The 22,206-nt window shown below is 37.5% G+C and overlaps 1 protein-coding gene across 1 annotated transcript in view; it reads left to right on the forward strand.

The window, feature by feature from the left end:
- Trp (transient receptor potential) overlaps positions 1–22,206 on the forward strand; it is a 207,921-nt gene that overhangs the window by 56,188 nt on the left and 129,527 nt on the right. The window contains exon 6 of the mRNA XM_077421230.1: positions 1,023–1,193. Coding sequence (XP_077277356.1) covers positions 1,023–1,193 — 171 coding nt within the window. The remainder of the gene's footprint in view (positions 1–1,022; positions 1,194–22,206) is intronic.

Raw genomic sequence — 22,206 nt, forward strand, 5'->3', positions numbered from 1 at the left:
GGGTTTTTTGCAAGTAGAAACCTTTGCTCACAAAGCTTCCTCTATGAGGGAGCCAAAACAAATAGAGGAAGCTTTGTGAGCAAAGGTTTCTACTTGCACACTTAAAAACTATGAGGAAGCAATGTGCAGGTTTCTACTTGCACACTTTTACTTGTTTTATTTTAGTATGTGGTGAGGCTAGAATTTGTGTCAAACTGACCCCCCCCCAGAATTTGTTGCTATTTTGTTGATTTAAGATAACGTAAAAACATTTTGGAAATATAACGTTGTTTAAGATGTAGTCAATATAGTGCTGTCTGTTAAGTATTCGGATATACGTATTTTGTAAAAAACATTATATTTCAAAAATGTTTTCACGCTATCATGGAGCAACAAAAAAGCAACAAATTCTGGTGTATTGGTTTTTTTAGATTTGAGCACTCTATATGTATTTTTTAATATAGGGGGGGGGCTAGCTTGACGACAAGCTGCCCCCCCCCCATTTCGATCGCCGTTTCCTGCTAAACGGCTTGAGCAACAAAATCCGGACTAGAGCAACAAATTAGCACATAAATAGCACTAAATTTTTTAATAAGTGCAGATTTTTTTGCGATGGTGGGGGGGCTAACTTGATAGAGGTCAATGACATTGATGATAATGTTTCTTAAATGCAATTATATATGTTTAAGAAACGTATAGAAACTAACACACATATGTGCTATCTGGAAGTCTTACGTGGAAGTACAATTTTTGTTTTTCGATAAAATCATAGAGAATTTGAATCCATTTGGTCAAAGTTCGAGTCTACTTGAACATACTGCTTTTATTTTTCAAAATACTCATAGAGAGTTTGAAACTGTAATCTACAGATTTGAACTTATTTATAAGATATTTAATCCCATTGCTAACTCCATTTATGCATTATTTTTTAAAAACACTAATTCAAGTAAACATTCAAATTCCACAAGCTTAATCTAGCATTAAGTTCTCTCAAATACACAAATGTACGTATTCGTCTGTCTTAAATATAATTCTACATTCAGGAGATGCGGGAACAAACGCAGCAATTTGCGACCTCCTTATTGGACCACGCGCGCACGTCTTACGAATTGGAAGTAATGTTAAACTACAATCCTACTGGCGAGAATTGGGACCCTGGAGAGAGGCAGACCTTGGACCGGCTTAAACTAGCTATTAAATATAAGCAGAAACAAGTATGTAGTCTCTCTATATGATAATACGTTTTGTATGTTTATATATATCTTGTATATTTTTATGAGATATAGAAATGTAAAAAACTGATAATAATAATAATAGTAATAATAGTGGCAAGAAGGTGTGGCGCATATATGTATAGGTACTTACAACAATGTGACATATGCAGGGTATTCCCGTTCTGATTAATATACTTACTCGAATATTACCGGTACTTTTTAGGGATTAAATAGTATTAAAAAAGACAGATTTTTACATAAAAATATTTAATCTCGAACTATAGATTTAATGCAATTTTGAAATAAATTTAATTTTTTTAAATAAAATCAGTTTTATATAAAGTGTTTGTGGCTTTTCTCATAACAAGTTTAATGATGTAAAGTCTATTCTAGATCAAACAACCTAACGCGAACATAACAAAGTCTCGACTTAGCTTTGTTTAGTATTATTTTGCAAGATTAATATTATTTTACCTATTATTTAGATTACACTAGACATCACAAACGCGCGCTATTTAGCTTTAACATTACACACAACTGTCAAAATATACGATAACAGCTACTCTGAAGTAAGCGCAGCGAGAGAACCAATCGGCAAGCGACAACAATAAACTTCGATAGATTCGAGTATCGACTTTACATGCCTTTTTTAGATACTTTTTTAGATTTTTTAGATAAGATGGTGATGATGACTAGACATCACAAACGCGCGCTACGCGCGCGCTATTTAGCAACAGATATACACAACTGTTAAAATTATGCTACGACAGACGCTCACGAAGTTAGCGCAGCGAGAGAACCAATCAGCATCGCAAAAAAGTCAACAATAAATTTCGAGACTTTCGAAAAGACTTCGAGAGATACGAGTATCGATTTAACATGTCTTTTTGCTACCTCATAGAGGAAGCTTTGTTTTCATAAACTTCGTATATGGATCTTTGATCGCATATAAAGCTAGGTCTAATCAACCAAATTTTAAAGAATTATATATAAAATAGGGATAGAAAAGACCAAAGAAAATATTGTTTTTTTAGTTTTTGATGCCAATGTGTTCAGAATGTTTAAAACGTCGGAAAATCGTAATTTTAAAAAATTTCCGTATGTGTATATGTGTGTGTGTGTGTGTGTGTGTGTGTGTGTGCCAAATTTACCGAAACTTCTATAATTCAAGAACTGATTAATCAAATATTAAAGAATTATATATGAAATAGGGGTAGAAAAAACTGAAGAATATAATAGAATTAATAAAAATTGCTAATAATAAAAGGGTTACCGATTTCTATCTAAAAAAAATCTACATGATTACTCTAATTTGCCAATTATAGCCGGATGAAAATGAAAAACTTAATTGTTTATTATATTGTTGGCAGTTTACGAATGTGCTTTAGGTTTATTATACCTACACCGCGGCTGAATATCGGTGTTTCCATCTTATTATTGTTTAGTGTGTTATTGCGATAAATTTTATCACATGCCTCAGTGGTCGAATTGATACGCCCTACACGGAATGAGGGAGGTTTCAAGTTCGAACCCTGGCTGAGGTAATATTTTTCGCAATAAATTTAATAATTTAATTTAATTTAAATTATTTTAAAAATGAGATGCTTATAAGCATAAAAGATTATTAACGTCTTGACGAATACAGAACCAAAACCAATGGTCGAATCGTCACGATAATTATTTGCCAATTATAGCCTGATGAAAATGAAAAGCTTAATTGATAATTACTTTAATTTCCGCAAATTTTGAAATATCAAGCTTCATTTTCTTTATGGATAGAGTATTATTAAAGGTAGGTTGGTGTTGAATTTGGCAATGATCGGTGAAGGGGTTACCAATTTTTGCCTAAAAAATGTACAAGTTATACATGTAATCTTATATATAAAGTATCATTAAAAGAAGGTTGTTTTGAATTTGGCGAAGATTGGTAAAAAAGTTTCTGCCTAAAAAATATATAGAGTAGATCGAGGCGAATCGGATTACTAATTAGCACGATAAAACAGCTCGTTTGAAACAAAACACTAACAAAAACTATCTTAAAACTTATATTAATCCAATTCGCCTCGGTCTACCCTAAGTTATTTGAAGGATAAAAAATTAAAGGAAGATTGTTATTGAATTTGGTGAGGATCGGTAAAGAGATTACCGATTTCTGCTTAAAAAATGTGTGTTATTTGATGGATAGAATATCAGTTAAGGAAAGTATTGAATTTGGTGAGAATCGGTGAAGTAATTACCGATTTTTGCTTAAAAAGTTACATGTATAAGTTATACATGTAATTTTATATAAAGTATCATTAAAAGAAGGTTGGTATTGAATTTGGCGATAATTGGTAAAAAGATTCTTTCTTTATAAAATTTTGAATTTTTTTAGAAATGTTCGTGGTTGCTCTAACTTCCGCCAATTTTGAGATATTGGACTATTCATAATTTTATTAGATTCTTCAGTCTTTTCTACCCCTATTTTATATATAATTCTTTAAAATTTGGTTGATTAGATCCAGCTTTATACACGATCAAAAGTCCACATGCGAAGTCCATATATGGACCATGTATTTAGATAGGATTTGTAACTTTTGTAAACAAGATTTGTAAACAAGAAAAAAAGATTATATATAATTATATATAATTATATATAAATATATATGATTATATGTGATTATATATACATGAAATTTGGTATTTCATATAAAATTATATATGGGTCCATATATCATTATACAAGGTGTCCTATTTTAAAAAACGCACCTTGATAATTTTTCAACAAAGCATTTTCAACAAAAATGTTTCAGACAAAAGTTGTACGGTTTCGATAAGATGATGTCATTAGTTTGACCTTGAATATCTCTTTTCCATTTTCTCAGTTCTCTCCTCACTTTTCTTTTTCTCTCTCTGCATTCTTCATTCCACCACTTTCTTCTGTTCTTGTTAGCCATTCTCCCATTCTCATTTTCATTCTGTTCTCTTTTCTTATCCTCGACATTCCTACTTCTATCTCTTCTTGTAGTTCCCATTTTCCTCCTTCTATCCTCCCTAACTTCTCTTTGAATTGCGTTCTTCCTTCCTCGCTCCTCTTCTTCTTATTCTTTCTCCTTCTCTTCTTCTCTGCTTTCTCTTAAGCTTACCTCTCACCCATACTATTAGTGGATGATGGTCTGAGTCTACTCTTTCTCCTACTTCCAGTCTTTCCATTTTTTCTTTAACCTCCCTCTCCTATAACGTAATCTATAACTGTCTTGCCTTTCTCTTCTGTGTATGTAAATTCACCTTCCTCATCTCCTTTCACGCCTCTATTTAATATCATCCTCTTTCCTCTACATATTCCAATAACCTTCTACTGTTCTTATTTATTTTCTTGTCTTTTGATATTCTCCTTCCTCCTTTCATTTTTCCTTCGTCCTCTTCTTCCCAACCTCCTTTCTCACCCGTTCTAGCATTAAAGTCTCCCCCTATTATAATTCTTACTCCCTTTTCCCCCCTCTTCCGTCCTATCCTTCAAGCCTTCTAGTTTCTTGTCTATATCATTATTTACATATAATCTTATTATTCTCCAAATTTACTCTCCTATTCTTATCTTACATTTGATTTTTTCTTTTTTTTCCTCCAACCTTCTTTCTTCATTTACCTCTTCTATTCCTTTCCGTATTCCTAATAACATGCCTTCACTCGCTCTTCTTTTTTTGTTCTTCCTGGTCGGTATCTGCACTCTCCATCTGTATTAGCTTAGGATTTTCTCTTTCACTTTTTCCCATCTCATCTTATCCAACCATGTCTCCATCATTATCACTACTTCCCATTCCTTTATCCCTCTCCAGAACTCCTTATCCTTGTTTGTTTTACCCACCACGTTCCAGAAAGCCACCTTTCAAATCTCTTCCTCCTTCCTGTCTTTTTTTCCTCTCTCTTTCCATATCCCTTATCCTCATCTCTGCCCCTTCTTCCTACGTTCTCTTCTTTATTCTCTTTTTTACTTCATTGTTCCCTCCGTCTTCCTCTTCGGGATTGCTTCCATTCTCTGCTTCTCTTATTTTTCCTCCCCCTTCTTCCACACTCTCCCTTCGTTGTCTCGCAATATCTCTTCATCCTCCTCCCATTTCCACCATTTTCTTTTTATTTGGATTTTTCCATATTCTACCCTTACTCTCTTACCATTTCTTCTCTTCTGTCTTGCAATGTCTTCTGAATTCCATCTTCCATCTCATCTTTCTCTCCTTCCATGTCAGATCATCATCTATTCTTATCTCTCTTTCTCTTAATCTTCTTTGCTCCATCATGAATCTTCTTTTCTGTTCCAATCATTGTAGTCCTATTACTGTCATTCTTACACCTCCCTCTCCGCCATCTTCAATCTCTTACAGCTCACTTCCGCTTCTATTCCTATCACCTATCACCTCCCCATTCCTTCTTCAAATATCCCGGAATACCCCCTCCTTTTATCCACTTATACCATTTGTTATACTTTGACTTCTCGATCTTCTCCCATCTCTCTCTCCTCTGCCTCTCCTTATCTCCCCCAACCAGCTTACCAAACCAATCTCCGTCTTCTCTCAACCTTTTCAATTCTTCTAACTTCACTCCTCTTTCTTCGAAGAACTTCCCTCTCTCTCTTTCCCAACTCGAGCCTGCTTTCCCTTCCCTCTCCCTTCCTTTCATCTTTTTCCAACACCGCCTCGCCAATTTGCTTCCTCTACCCTTCTCTAACTTTTTCTTAAATCTCCATGCTCTCATCCCTGCTTTCCTTCTTATCTTCTCCCTTTGCAACTCTTCCCTAACAAGGTACCACGGTGTTCTCCCGTCCACTCTTAAGACCCATCTAATATACCTTTCTTCCATCCTTTTTATCCCTTTTCTTTCTCTCCATCCCCATATTTCTGCTCCATATCCCATCACCGTCCACACCAGCCTATCACACCAAACAACCACAGTCTTTTTCCCCAGTCTTTCCCAAACCGTCTCTTCCATATCCCCCATACCTTTCCTATCACCGCCGCCGCTTTCCTAATCTTTTCCTTTACCTGCGCTTCCTGTCCTCCGTTCTATTGAAACACATAACCCAGGTATCTCCTAATTCTTTCCCTTCCCATCTCTATCTTTTTTTACTGTCCCTCCCTCCTCCTTTCCTAAACCTCATTATTTTCGTTTTCTCCACATTCAACTCCAGTCTTTTCTTCCGTAAGTACTCCTCTAATTTTTCTAACATACTCCTCATTTGCTCCTCGTCCTCTGCGATTAGCACTACATCGTCAGCATATGCCAGCGTATATATCCTCTTACCTCCTAACATTATTCCTCCCCATTTTACCCTGCCCATTTCCTTCTCCATATCCGCTAGTAACACGTTAAACAATAACGGGCTTAGCGGGCAACCCTGTCTTACCCCCCTCCCCGTCCAGAATTCCTCTCCTATATCGTTACCTACCCTTACTCTACTTCTCGTCTCCCTCAGCAACTCCTCCGTCCTTCTCACCAGCCTTTCCCTTATTTCCCTTTCCCTCATTGCTTTTATTAGCACCCCCCTATCTACCGAGTCAAATGCCGCCTTAAGGTCTACGAAACATGCTATTAACTTTCCCCCTTTCTTCTCCAGCTTCCTATTCACCAAGTAGTTTAAAACATAGATATTATCCACAGTTCCCATTCCCCTTCTGAAGCCCGTCTGATTATGTGGTATAATTCCCTTTTTCTCTAGCTCTTCTCTCAACCTTTCCGCAATAATGGCCGTGTACACCTTGTACAGCGACGACATTATTGTCACCCTTCTGTACTCCTCCACCTTTTTTCTTTCCCCTTTCTTTACGATTGGGACGATTAATCCTTCTCTCCAATTTTCCGGCCAACTTCCCCTTTTCCATACTCTGTTTATATATCTCCATGCCCAAGTCTCCAACTCCTTCCCCCCATATTTCCACACCTCACCTGGTATCCCATCCTTTCATATTGCTTTTCCATCCCTTTAACTTCTTTATTGTCCTACTTATTTCTTCTATGCTTATCTCCTTTTCCTCCTCTCCTTCCTTTTCTTCCCTCCTCCCGTCCTCTCCCATCCTCAACCTCCCTTCTACTCCACCTAACAGCTGCATAAAGTATTCCTTCCATTCTTTCTCTTCAATCCCTTCCTGGATTCCTCTCTTTTTTCTTCTCTCCCTATTTACTATCTCCCATACCTCCGACTCTCTTCTTGCTTCCATCGCCCTTCTCTCCCATCTCAGATTCTCCTCCTCTTTCTTCCTCTTACACAGCTCCTTAAACTCCTTCCTTCTTTCTCTGTATGTATTGCCCTCTTCCCTACCTTTCCTCTATTCCCTCAGTTTTCTTCTTGTTTCCTTCTTTGCTTCTCTGCATTCTTCGTCTCACCACCCCACCTTCTTATTCCTGCTTTCCTTTACCTCCTTTTTTACCCCTATTATTGCCTCTACTATTCTCGTTTCTATTTTGTCCCATTCTTTATTTATCTCTTCCTCTTTCTCTTCTACTTCCTCTATTCTTTCTTCGAACATCTTTACTTCTTCCTCATTCCACACTCTCCTGTTTCTTTTCTTCCATTTTCCCCTCCTCCATGCTCCCCCATACCGCCATTTCCAAGGGATGATGGTCTGAGTCCACTCTATCCCCCACCGTCATGCTCTCGATTTTCTCCCTTTTCTCTCCATCCCCTATCACATAGTCTATCACTGTCTCCCCTCTTCCTCCCGTAAATGTGAATTTCCCCTCCTCATCCCCTCTCACATTCTCATTGAATATCTCCCACCTTCTCTCCTCTACACATTTTACCAGCAACCTCCCCTTTCTATCCATCTTTTTATCTTTCGATTTTCTTCCTCTCTCCCTCAGCCCTCTCCCCTCCTTTTCCTCTACTCTCCCCCCTTCCTGCCCCGTATTTGCATTGAAATCTCCTCCAATTATCGTAATTCCTTCCTCTTTCTCTTCCATAAAATGCCCTAGTTCTTGTAAGGTCTCCTCCATTTCCTCCTTCTTTGCATACACCCCTATAATCTTCCAGTTCTCGTCACCTATCCTAACCTTTCCCACTATCATTCCCTCTTTGTCAATTTCCATTTCCGTTCCCTTCTCTTTTAACCCCTTTCTTATTCCCATTATCATCCCTCCTATTGCTCTTCCTTTTCTGTTTTTCTTTTCCGCCATTTGCACTCCCCATTCATATCCTGTTGGCATCCTCCCCCTTATTCTTTCCCAGCCCTTTTCTCCTATCCAGGTCTCTATCAAGACTATCACATCTTCTTTCTTTAACCCCTCCCAAAACTCCTTATCTTTGTTTTCCAAACCAGCTACGTTCAGAATACTATCCTCCACACTGACCTCCTTCTTCTCTCCACCTCTCTTCTGACCTCCTTTTTGCCCTTCTCTGCTATCATTCTTTTCTCCTCTTCCCCTATTATTCCCCCATCCCCATTCCTTCTTCTCTCTTTCCTGCCTTGCCTCCCTCCTCTTCCTTCTCTCTTCCGCTCTCCTTTCTTACCTTTCCCCTTTCATTCTTTAACACCTCCTCCTCCATATCCCATCTCCACCATATATTTTCCAACTTTATTCTGCCTGCTTTTATCCACGCCCTCCTTCCCTCTCTTTCCTCTCTTCTTGCTATCTCTCTCAGTTTCCAATTCATCCTTCTTTCCTCCCACGACAGGTCCTCCGTTATTCTCTCTTTTCTGCCCACCAGTCTCCTCTTTTTTTCCATCACCTCCCATTTTTGCTCTTCATTCTCTAACTTCAGCAACACCATTTCCCTTCCTTTACCACATTCCCCCCCTATTTTCTTTACTTCTAATGCTTTTACTTTGGCTCCTATTCCCTCCAATAGCTTTTCTACCTCTTGTCTTCTCCCTCCTTCTTTTACTTCTAATCCCCTTATTACTATATTCCTTCTTCTCTTTTCCTTCTCCTTCTCTCCAACTTTCTTATTCTCCCCACCATTTCCTCCTCTCTTTTTCTTACCTCCCCCTTTCTCTCCTTCTTTCTCTCACTTGCTTTCTTTTCCAAACTTTTTAACTTTTTATTTACCTTTTCCTCTAGTTTTCTTACTCTTTCCTCTAGCTCTTTCTTTTGTTTCTTCCACATTTCTTCTCTTCTCTTCAATTCCTCCTTTAGTCCCCTAATTTCGTTTTTTATACCATTCTTTATCTCCTCTTTATCTTTTTTTCTTTCCTCCTCTTGCACCTCCATTTTCCTTAAGATCTTTTTCAGCAGCTCCTCTGTCTCCATGCTTTCTTTACTCTCCTCACCTCTTTTAATCTTCGCTAGTGGTGACCTATTCACTCTCCTTGTTTCGTTAAACCTATCCAACAGTTCCTTTTCTGCTCTAGCCGTCGCTTCTTCCTCTATATCTTTCCTTTTCCTTTTCTGTATGAGATCCAGGACAGACCTTAAGCTATCCGTTCTTTCTCTCTGCCTTGCAAACCCCTCCGCCTTTGTTGGCCTGCCTCTCGCTTTTTTCTCCCCTTCGCCTTCTCTCTTCTTTCTTTTATTTCCCTGCTGTTCACTTTTTATTCCTATTTTCTCCCCTGACTCCATTTGCCGCTCTTACCTATGCCTATCCCTCTTACTCTTTATTCTATCTAATTTACTTCTCCCTATATCCTATACTCTATGCCCTGCCTCGCTTGTCCTACCTTGTCTCTAATCTCCCGTTGAGTAGTCCCTCTACTCCCACCAACGTTCATGCCCCACCGCGCGCTGAGCACGCGGCTCTGGTCGCTTACCGCGTCACCCCTCTACTCCCGCTATCGTTTGTGCCCAACCCGCCTATGTGACTCTCCACTTTTCTACCCTTCGTTCCTTTCTACCCGCTACTCCACCACTCACCCCTCTTCCTCCTTGCTCCCTTACCTCCACACTTCCTCGCTCCGTCTCTCTCTCCCTCCTTTGCTTCCTTCAACTCTCACTTTTCTATCCTTTCCTCACGCACACTCTCACACCTGTCACCTCTGATGTTCCGGAAACGGAAGTCCTATCTTCTTTTTTCGAGTAAATAATTATATGTAATTATATCAAAATATTTATAACTTTATATCAAATTATGCAAAGTTATATTAAAATTTTTTTCAAGTTGAGATACATCAAATTATACAGGGTGTCAAAAATAAAAGTAACCACTCGAATAGAGGGGGTAGATTGGGTCAAACTGAAAAGAAAAGTCTGGTACCATTTTGCAAAATTCGCAATAGTTAACGAGTTATTAAATAAAACGTCTGAGCGAATGCGCGCACAAGGAGCGATAGAGGCGGGCCTCGGCGGCTGGCTGGGCTGGCACGGTGCCCGGCGCGCGGCGAGCGGTGGGGGTCGAGAGACGAGCGGCGAGCGGGGCGCGGCGCGGCGCGGCGAACGTCGAGCGACTCGATGTTATACACTGCGACGAAAAAGTATTAGAGCCAGCCCATACTAAACTTACGATAATTCCTTCGCGTAAACGGGATTTTCCTTCGCGTAAACGGGATTTTGTAGTAACTTACAATAATTTACTCCGCGTAAACGTAGTAACAGTAGGTAGCACACGTATTGGCTATTGCATAGGCATTGCCGTAACGTCTTACGCCTTAGATAATATTAATTAGTTTAGCTTGAATTATGTGTAATAAAAACATTTAATTTTAGTAAATTTAATTATTTTGCATGTCAAAGTTTACGAGGTTTACCACAAGCCTTACTTTAACTTTTGTTTATGTTATAATAACTTTAATGGTGCGTGTCCACCTGCGAGTAAAACTCTCGAGATGAGTAGCTCTCGAGATTGATTCTCGCAAATAGACATATTCCTAAAGAGTACCTAACGGAGAATGAATCGCAGCTCTCGGCGAGCGAACTTTTCAAGACCTACTCGCAAATCGACACGACGTTATTTTACTCTCGGAGATCAGCTCGCCAAGCTCGAACGCTGTTCGTATTTTGAGAGCTACATGATGACACAAAGGAACTTATTGAATAATGCGGAAATCATGAACCATTGTAGAATACTACTGTGACAGAAATAAAAGTTTTTTTAATTTTTATGTTTTGCGAATAAAGTGCGAAAAATTCATAATTTAAAGAATTAAATAATAATATTTTTAATACATTCTCTTATTACTTGGTCAATAATTAGTTACACTTAATTTTACATACTTTGCACGTTTTAGTTACAGCGTTAAAATTAAATACATTTTTACATCGCGAATTAAGTACATAAAAAAAAAATATATATTTAATATTTACATGTAAAAATCTAACATCAAGGTATTTCGCAAACAGAAAACTAAATAATAATATCGCACTATGTATTCCATTTCACAATTTGTAAGTCTGTAGAAACTTTTAATTGTTGGGAATCTTCAATCTTAAGCTCTCTAATTTAGAGCAGATCCGACACCTGCGATCAATCCATTGCTTGACCCAGAAGGTCTTTTTGTTGTTATTTAACACCCTTTTTCTTTTTAAAATAGTACAATGTCAGAAAAATTACTCTCAAATGGACAGTGTCAGAATAACTCTCGAGAGCTACTCTGGAGAGTTTTACTCGCAGGTGGACACGCGCCTTAAAACTCTCGAGAATATCTCTCGAGAGTTATTCTGACACTGTCCATTTGAGAATAATTTTTCTGACATTGTATTCTCGCGAGCATCTCGCGGGAATCCGGAGAGTATTCTTTCGGAGAGTTCTCTCAAAACCGTATCCACTTACGTATTTTTTTAGTTGATGTCTGAGAGTGGTGACATCATAATGTCGCGTAAACGAAAGAACTTGCGGTTGCTATAGTGGCTAGCATTATTTTAAAAAGGAAAAGGATGTTAAATAACAACAAAAAGACCTTCTGGGTCAAGCAATGGATTGATCGCAGGTGCCGGATGTGCTCTAAATTAGAGAGCTTAAGATTGAAGACTCCCAACAATTAAAAGTTTCTACAGACTTACAAGTTGTGAAGTGGAATACATAGTGCGATATTATTATTTAGTTTTTAGTTTGCGAAATACCTTGATATTAGATTTTTATATGTAAATATTTTTTTTTTTTAATGTATTTAATTCGCGATGTAAAAATGTATTTAATTTCAACACTGTAACTAAAACGTGCAAACTATGTAAAACTAAAGTGTAACTAATTATTGACCAAGTAATTCAAAAATGTATTAAAAATATTTCTACCTAATTCTTTAAATTATGAATTTTTTTCGCACTTTATTCGCAGCACATACAAATTTTAATTTTTTTTTATTTCTGCACAGTAGTTATAAAGTATCGTTTTCCACAATAGTTCATGATTTCCGCATTGTTTAATAAATTCCTTTATGTCATCAAAGGAACAAACTTTTGCCATCTCGATTTTTACTCTCAACATGTAGCTCTCAAAATACGAACAGCGTCCGAGCTTGGCGAGCTGATCTCCGAGAGTAAAATAACGTCGTGTCGATTTGCAAGTAGGTCTTGACAAGTTCGCTCGCCGAGAGCTGCGATTCATTCTCCGTTAGGTATACTCTCCAGGAATATGACTATTTGCGAGAATCAATCTCGAGAGCTACTCTCGAGAGTTTTACTCGCAGGTGGACACGCACCATAAGACGTTCTATTTGTTAAAAAATAATTGTATTAAAAGAACTCAAAATAATATTTAATTTCTACATGACATACGCATAAAATGTTAAGTTATCAGTTATCACGTTGACATAAATGTAACATATGAAAATGTTAAGAAAATAATAACATAGTTGTTGTATGTGTATTTTACATTGAAGTAATAATTAAATTTTGGTAACACAAGGAAATTATACACGATTTTTTGCTGCGTACGTGCCGCGTAACGCAACATTCTCGTACGTAATTTCTGTACGTAAGGCGTAAGATACTACGGTAATGTACGTGCGCTGGCTCTTAGCCTCTCGCCTTTTCGATGGCAGGAAAATGATACGCTACCATTTCCACACCACCTTGCGGTAGATAGCTTGGTGCGTTTTTTTTTAATAGTGGTTTCCCCGGTAGGCCTAATCCACTCTCATTATTTAATGCAAAAATTGTTCGAAGTGCCGTCCTCTCTCTCGTATGCAGAGTTCGGCCCTTCGTACAATATTGCGCGTCGCACGGTGCACCATGTCCGGCGTAATAGTATCGAAGGCCGCAACAATAGCTTCACGTACCTCGTTTTCTCCACCATTACGCCGCTGCTCGATTAGACTTTTTATATGACCCCATACAAAAAAGTCTAATACATTTAAATCTGGCGACCGTGCCGGCCAGGCGATTGGGCCACCACGACCCATCCACCTATCCGGAAAACGCGCGTCTAATATTTCGCGCACTTGACGACTAAAATGAGCCGGAGCTCCGTCGTGTTGAAAAATTAGCTGCGCCCGTACGCGAAGGGGCACATCCGCGAGAAGAACTGGCAATTCATTATCAATGAAATTGGCATAAATATTGCCAGTTAAACGCGGTGGGAGGAAATATGGACCGATCTGGAAATAATGAATAAAAATGTTTCTTCACTTAAACAACAAGAGAAAATAGCTTTCTTTCTACTTTTACTTACCACTTGATTCCCGATTACTCCCGCCCATACGTTTATGAACCAGCGATATTGAAAATTGCCCTCACGGACGACGTGCGGGTTTTCATCAGACCAATAAACGAAATTCCGGGAATTGAATACGCCGTTTGGTGTAAACGTCGCTTCGTCGGTCCACAGAATGTTATCCGGGAAAGATAAATTCCGTCGGCATTGCGCGAGGAACCCTACGTATGTGTTTTTCCACAGTTTATAATTATTGTACACTTAAATTACCGCGAATATAAAAAATTGATAATGACAATACCTTCACAAAAGTATATCCGTGGTTCTAGATCTCGCGCTAAAAGCTGTTGCACCCGCTGGTAGTGGTACGGATGCAACCCATTCTCTCGTAAAGTGCGATGCACCTCGTACCGAGAGAGATGATACTCGCATGCTGCACGACGCACGCTGTTGTTCGGATTTTCATAAAATGCGTCGAGTATTCTCTCTTCGTCTCGAACACGACGACGCACCGGTATGTCTCTTCTATTATGCACAAGACAACCTGTCTCACGCAATTTTTGCACAACACGATAAATAGTACGACGTGTTGGATGCACACGCCCGGGAAATCGTTCCGCATACATCCGAGTCGAGGCACGCATTTTTCTGCGCTAGTTAGCAAGCAACTATCACATTTTTATATTCTTGAGAAGAAAATCTTATTGTCGCTATCAAATACCGCGCGAACACTTATCGACTGATCCCGAGATTCCCGCGTATGTTTTTCTTTTGTCTACAGTCGCCGAAAGTCAATTGTTTCTGGCTAGAATCGCCTACACAACAACTTCTTGTGCAGTCGCGTAAACCTTCGCATAGTAATAGACAGCGACAATGCGATTTACTTCGGAGGAATATACGGATATGGTAGTGGCCTACGGGCTAGCAGGTGAAAATACGCGTGCCGCGGCTCGGATATATGCGGAACGATTTCCCGGGCGTGTGCATCCAACACGTCGTACTATTTATCGTGTTGTGCAAAAATTGCGTGAGACAGGTTGTCTTGTGCATAATAGAAAAGACATACCGGTGCGTCGTCGTGTTCGAGACGAAGAGAGAATACTCGACGCATTTTATGAAAATCCGAACAACAGCGTGCGTCGTGCAGCATGCGAGTATCATCTCTCTCGGTACGAGGTGCATCGCACTTTACGAGAGAATGGGTTGCATCCGTACCACTACCAGCGGGTGCAACAGCTTTTAGCGCGAGATCTAGAACCACGGATATACTTTTGTGAAGGTATTGTCATTATCAATTTTTTATATTCGCGGTAATTTAAGTGTACAATAATTATAAACTGTGGAAAAACACATACGTAGGGTTCCTCGCGCAATGCCGACGGAATTTATCTTTCCCGGATAACATTCTGTGGACCGACGAAGCGACGTTTACACCAAACGGCGTATTCAATTCCCGGAATTTCGTTTATTGGTCTGATGAAAACCCGCACGTCGTCCGTGAGGGCAATTTTCAATATCGCTGGTTCATAAACGTATGGGCGGGAGTAATCGGGAATCAAGTGGTAAGTAAAAGTAGAAAGAAAGCAATTTTCTCTTGTTGTTTAAGTGAAGAAACATTTTTATTCATTATTTCCAGATCGGTCCATATTTCCTCCCACCGCGTTTAACTGGCAATATTTATGCCAATTTTATTGATAATGAATTGCCAGTTCTTCTCGCGGATGTGCCCCTTCGCGTACGGGCGCAGCTAATTTTTCAACACGACGGAGCTTCGGCTCATTTTAGTCGTCAAGTGCGCGAAATATTAGACGCGCGTTTTCCGGATAGGTGGATGGGTCGTGGTGGCCCAATCGCCTGGCCGGCACGGTCGCCAGATTTAAATGTATTAGACTTTTTTGTATGGGGTCATATAAAAAGTCTAATCGAGCAGCGGCGTAATGGTGGAGAAAACGAGGTACGTGAAGCTATTGTTGCGGCCTTCGATACTATTACGCCGGACATGGTGCACCGTGCGACGCGCAATATTGTACGAAGGGCCGAACTCTGCATACGAGAGAGAGGACGGCACTTCGAACAATTTTTGCATTAAATAATGAGAGTGGATTAGGCCTACCGGGGAAACCACTATTTAAAAAAACGCACCAAGCTATCTACCGCAAGGTGGTGTGGAAATGGTAGCGTATCATTTTCCTGCCATCGAAAAGGCGAGAGGCTAAGAGCCAGCGCACGTACATTACCGTAGTATCTTACGCCTTACGTACAGAAATTACGTACGAGAATGTTGCGTTACGCGGCACGTACGCAGCAAAAAATCGTGTATAATTTCCTTGTGTTACCAAAATTTAATTATTACTTCAATGTAAAATACACATACAACAACTATGTTATTATTTTCTTAACATTTTCATATGTTACATTTATGTCAACGTGATAACTGATAACTTAACATTTTATGCGTATGTCATGTAGAAATTAAATATTATTTTGAGTTCTTTTAATACAATTATTTTTTAACAAATAGAACGTCTTATGGTGCGTGCACCTGCGAGTAAAACTCTCGAGAGTAGCTCTCGAGATTGATTCTCGCAAATAGTCATATTCCTGGAGAGTACCTAACGGAGAATGAATCGCAGCTCTCGGCGAGCGAACTTGTCAAGACCTACTTGCAAATCGACACGACGTTATTTTACTCTCGGAGATCAGCTCGCCAAGCTCGGACGCTGTTCGTATTTTGAGAGCTACATGTTGAGAGTAAAAATCGAGATGGCAAAAGTTTGTTCCTTTGATGACATAAAGGAATTTATTAAACAATGCGGAAATCATGAACTATTGTGGAAAACGATACTTTATAACTACTGTGCAGAAATAAAAAAAATTAAAGTTTTTATGTTCTGCGAATAAAATGCGAAAAAAATTCATAATTTAAAAAGAATTAGGTAGGAATATTTTTAATACATTTTTGAATTACTTGGTCAATAATTAGTTACACTTTAGTTTTACATAGTTTGCACGTTTTAGTTACAGTGTTGAAATTAAATACATTTTTACATCGCGAATTAAATACATTAAAAAAAAAAAAAAAATATTTACATATAAAAATCTAATATCAAGGTATTTCGCAAACTAAAAACTAAATAATAATATCGCACTATGTATTCCACTTCACAACTTGTAAGTCTGTAGAAACTTTTAATTGTTGGGAGTCTTCAATCTTAAGCTCTCTAATTTAGAGCACATCCGGCACCTGCGATCAATCCATTGCTTGACCCAGAAGGTCTTTTTGTTGTTATTTAACATCCTTTTCCTTTTTAAAATAATGCTAGCCACTATAGCAACCGCAAGTTCTTTCGTTTACGCGACATTATGATGTCACCACTCTCAGACATCAACTAAAAAAATACGTAAGTGGATACGGTTTTGAGAGAACTCTCCGAAAGAATACTCTCCGGATTCCCGCGAGATGCTCGCGAGAATACAATGTCAGAAAAATTATTCTCAAATGGACAGTGTCAGAATAACTCTCGAGAGATATTCTCGAGAGTTTTAAGGCGCGTGTCCACCTGCGAGTAAAACTCTCCAGAGTAGCTCTCGAGAGTTATTCTGACACTGTCCATTTGAGAGTAATTTTTCTGACATTGTACTATTTTAAAAAGAAAAAGGGTGTTAAATAACAACAAAAAGACCTTCTGGGTCAAGCAATGGATTGATCGCAGGTGTCGGATCTGCTCTAAATTAGAGAGCTTAAAATTGAAGATTCCCAACAATTAAAAGTTTCTACAGACTTACAAATTGTGAAATGGAATACATAGTGCGATATTATTATTTAGTTTTCTGTTTGCGAAATACCTTGATGTTAGATTTTTACATGTAAATATTAAATATATATTTTTTTTTTATGTACTTAATTCGCGATGTAAAAATGTATTTAATTTTAACGCTGTAACTAAAACGTGCAAAGTATGTAAAATTAAGTGTAACTAATTATTGACCAAGTAATAAAAGAATGTATTAAAAATATTATTATTTAATTCTTTAAATTATGAATTTTTCGCACTTTATTCGCAAAACATAAAAATTAAAAAAACTTTTATTTCTGTCACAGTAGTATTCTACAATGGTTCATGATTTCCGCATTATTCAATAAGTTCCTTTGTGTCATCATGTAGCTCTCAAAATACGAACAGCGTTCGAGCTTGGCGAGCTGATCTCCGAGAGTAAAATAACGTCGTGTCGATTTGCGAGTAGGTCTTGAAAAGTTCGCTCGCCGAGAGCTGCGATTCATTCTCCGTTAGGTACTCTTTAGGAATATGTTTATTTGCGAGAATCAATCTCGAGAGCTACTCATCTCGAGAGTTTTACTCGCAGGTGGACACGCACCATTAAAGTTATTATAACATAAACAAAAGTTAAAGTAAGGCTTGTGGTAAACCTCGTAAACTTTGACATGCAAAATAATTAAATTTACTAAAATTAAATGTTTTTATTACACATAATTCAAGCTAAACTAATTAATATTATCTAAGGCGTAAGACGTTACGGCAATGCCTATGCAATAGCCAATACGTGTGCTACCTACTGTTACTACGTTTACGCGGAGTAAATTATTGTAAGTTACTACAAAATCCCGTTTACGCGAAGGAAAATCCCGTTTACGCGAAGGAATTATCGTAAGTTTAGTATGGGCTGGCTCTAATACTTTTTCGTCGCAGTGTATAACATCGAGTCGCTCGACGTTCGCCGCGCCGCGCCGCGCCCCGCTCGCCGCTCGTCTCTCGACCCCCACCGCTCGCCGCGCGCCGGGCACCGTGCCAGCCCAGCCAGCCGCCGAGGCCCGCCTCTATCGCTCCTTGTGCGCGCATTCGCTCAGACGTTTTATTTAATAACTCGTTAACTATTGCGAATTTTGCAAAATGGTACGAGACTTTTCTTTTCAGTTTGACCCAATCTACCCCCTCTATTCGAGTGGTTACTTTTATTTTTGACACCCTGTATATAAACTCATATATAATTGCGCCAAATTAGATATAATTATATATATATATTTATATTTTAATGTTTGATTGAAATAATAAATAATAAATTTGCGTAAAAATACCATTTTTCTAGTAAGAATAATGTATAATTTTATTTTCATATGTATGTGTGCGTACACATATATTTTATTGTTTACATAATAAAATTTATTAAACTTGGTGTGTTACAAATATAAAAAAAAGATTATATATAATTATATATAATCATATATAAACTTTAAATTTGGATTATCTGATAGATGGCATTTAATAGGATTCGTTTCTCGTATTTAAAATTTGACGAGTAGTATAAAAACAGTACCAAGAGACACGGCACTGTCTCAAGCAGTGCCAAGTTATAATATATGGAATAAATCATTTTACTTTTGATTCTACATATTTACCACAAAAACAGACCCATTAAAGATTTGATCTAATTGTATCTAAAAATATATAATTATATCTAATTATTTATATATATATATATATGAAGTATGCATAGTTTGATCTAATTACATATAATCATATACAATTTTATCTATTTATATATAATTAGATCAGGTCAAAATCCATGTATAATTATATCTACAAAGTTATATATAATTAGATAAAATTGTATATAAACATTTTTTCCCGGGAATTGTTATTGAGAGTACCTTGCTAGTCATATTAGACATCGAACCTTCCAATTAATCTTCCCAGGTTGCAATCATCATAAATCGGTTTGAATTGAGGTGCTATAAGTGGGATTTATTTTGCTTCGCAAAATTAACGCGCAATAAAAAGTAATTAACTTTTTTTTCTCAAATATCTCGAAAACTAAGCAAGATAAGGTAACTAACTATACGTACCTTACTTGTAGAGCATAAAATTATCTAAAATAATGATCTGAATAACATTTATCGTCAAGTCAGTCGTTTAGCTTGCACGCGCCGTCAAAGTCCGAGACTCGGATCCCGAAAACCCTCAATTTCATCGTTTTTTTTATGTTGCGCCGGTGATTTTTTTCCGTAATTTAAAATAGAATTAAAAATCCTCCAAAAATCACACATTATCTGAGAACTACAAAGAATATTTTTCATGATGCAACAGATTTTTTAGACCCTTTTTATTTAATTTGTAGCCATGTAAGCAAAAAATTTTGATTTTTTAAAATAGTTTTTGTTTTTCGATGTTTTCAAGCTTTAGAATTTATTTGAGACAAATTTTATTGTATGCATCTTGTTGTGGACAAAATTTGCAACAAAAAAAGACCCTTGTATTTGTTGCGTACGACAAACGCTGATTTTTTTATTGACGCGCAAAGTTATTCAATATTGCGCACAGCTCGGATAACGCTTGTTTTACACTAAAATAATTATTTTTTATTAAAATTTACGTGATTTTTTGCATTATTATTGAACCATGTTGCAAAGCCGTTTTTTGCTATATTTAGGAAGATTAATTGGAAAGTTAACTTCTTAAATTAGTCTAATATAACTGGCCTATTACAGGTACGTTAGTAGTAAATATCCCAAGCAGCAAAGCAGGGCATCTTAACCAAACCAAAATCAGATTGCCCTAATTAAGTGAAGAATTACCAACTTTCGACATAAAAAATGTCTTAAAAATCAAATAGCGTTTGAAGTCTTAAGTACAGGTTGAAAATTACGTAGTTCAAACCTACAAAATGCCTTCAAAGTTTAATGACTTTAAACATTAGGTTATACATTAGGTTGTAAATGACTAAATTTTGATCAAAGGTATGCCTTCAAAGTCGATTCAACTTATAAGTCAAAATTAGACCCCCATTTGAAGGAAATGTGACCTGGTTGTATTACCTAATTTCAATTTCGTAGGCGATATGACTTAATTGGTCAGGATTACCTAATTTTTACCATATATAAGTCCTGTGTGTTTGACTTGACTAATAGGGAATATTTTAGGCGCGAAATAAACCTCGCGGCCGTACTACGAGTTAACTACAAAGTTGAGATTACCACGGAAAATGACCTATAAGGGAAATTAGTCCGAGTTTAGGTCGAAATGCCCAGCAAAATTGCCCTGAGAGTTAGTTATTGGTCTTGGACCTTAAATTATTGAAAGTTACCATAACCTATCTATAATTATTGTACGTATCGATTCCTATTTGCTGATAAATAATTTTGTAAGACCTTTTAATAAATGAATAATTTGAGGTTAACGCCCGACACACACTAATATCTTCCTACTGTATTTTTCTCATTGTACAAGGCTTGCGATCGTTATGCTAGGAAACGCAAACACACGGGAATTAATTCGGCGCTCGTCACCCGGGGGGATGAGATTTTTCAAGAAGTTACAAAGTACAGAAGAAACTCTCTATATTGTAATAAATAAAATAATCGAGACGATTCGCGCGAGCAACAGCGAATTTGCGAGAAAGAGTCGTTACAGAACAAAACACGTTCGCACTCGACCGCGTCACACGGTGAACTCATGATCAATGTTTACATTCGCGGCACAGCCGACCGGCATTTCTCGATATATCGATCCACAGATCTCGAAGCACGCCGTGTCTCGAAGTCGATCTTTGAAGTCAATTTAACTTATAAATAGGGAAATCAGACTTATTAGTCAAAATGCCTTATTGATCGACAAGACGATTTTAAAGTCAACGACTTTGAAGTAAAAATGCCCTAATTAAGGAAATCTGCCCTCAAAATTTAGTATTTGGTTTTCACAGTAGAGAAATTCGACTTACAGGTCGAAATTCAGATGAAAACGTTAAATCAGCCATTATTATGAGAACCAGTATGTCTGCCATGATACATCAAAACGCTTTCTAAAATTATAGGCATTATAAAATAAATTATATTATATCTTTCAGAGTAACTAAGAATTGAAAAAAATCTATTTTGCGATACTTTTCACGTTAGGTGCAAGATTAAAATATTTTTATTGTGCTAAATGCAAAAAATATTATTGCTAAATAATTAACGATTAATTAATAATTGCTTAAATTATTTATTTTCGACATCGCGTTGCTTTTAACGAAGTAAAATAAAATTATGTACAGAAAATTTTCTTTCGCACTTATATTTCTGTTACATGTCACACGATATTCAGTTTCAAAACCGACGTAGTGGTGGACTCTATTAATATTTTACTCTGAGTTTCCATGGCTGGTTTGAACCATATGCTATGACTGTAGCATAGATCCGTCTTGGTAGAACTAATATGGAATATATATTTTTTCGTGATGTGCAGCGCTGCCATCTACTAGATGTCTTAAAGACAAAAGTTAGGTCGAAGAGAGGGCACAAATTGGTCAAAATTACCAAAATATTACCGATATTCGACCTTCTGATAGGTCCATTTCACCGAATCAGACTATGACTTATAAGGCGAAAGGCCTTGCATTACCTAATTTCAACCGTAAAATTACATCAACTTTATTCCCCACTTACCTTCTTTCGACGTCGATTCGACGTAAGTTGGGCTTGGTCGAACAGACTTTTGAATCTATCAGAAAGTCGAATAAACGTAATTT

This window comes from Temnothorax americanus, unplaced genomic scaffold, assembly GCF_048541705.1.
Source record: "Temnothorax americanus isolate GAGA-0224 unplaced genomic scaffold, ASM4854170v1 Scaffold65, whole genome shotgun sequence".
Taxonomy (NCBI): domain Eukaryota; kingdom Metazoa; phylum Arthropoda; class Insecta; order Hymenoptera; family Formicidae; genus Temnothorax; species Temnothorax americanus.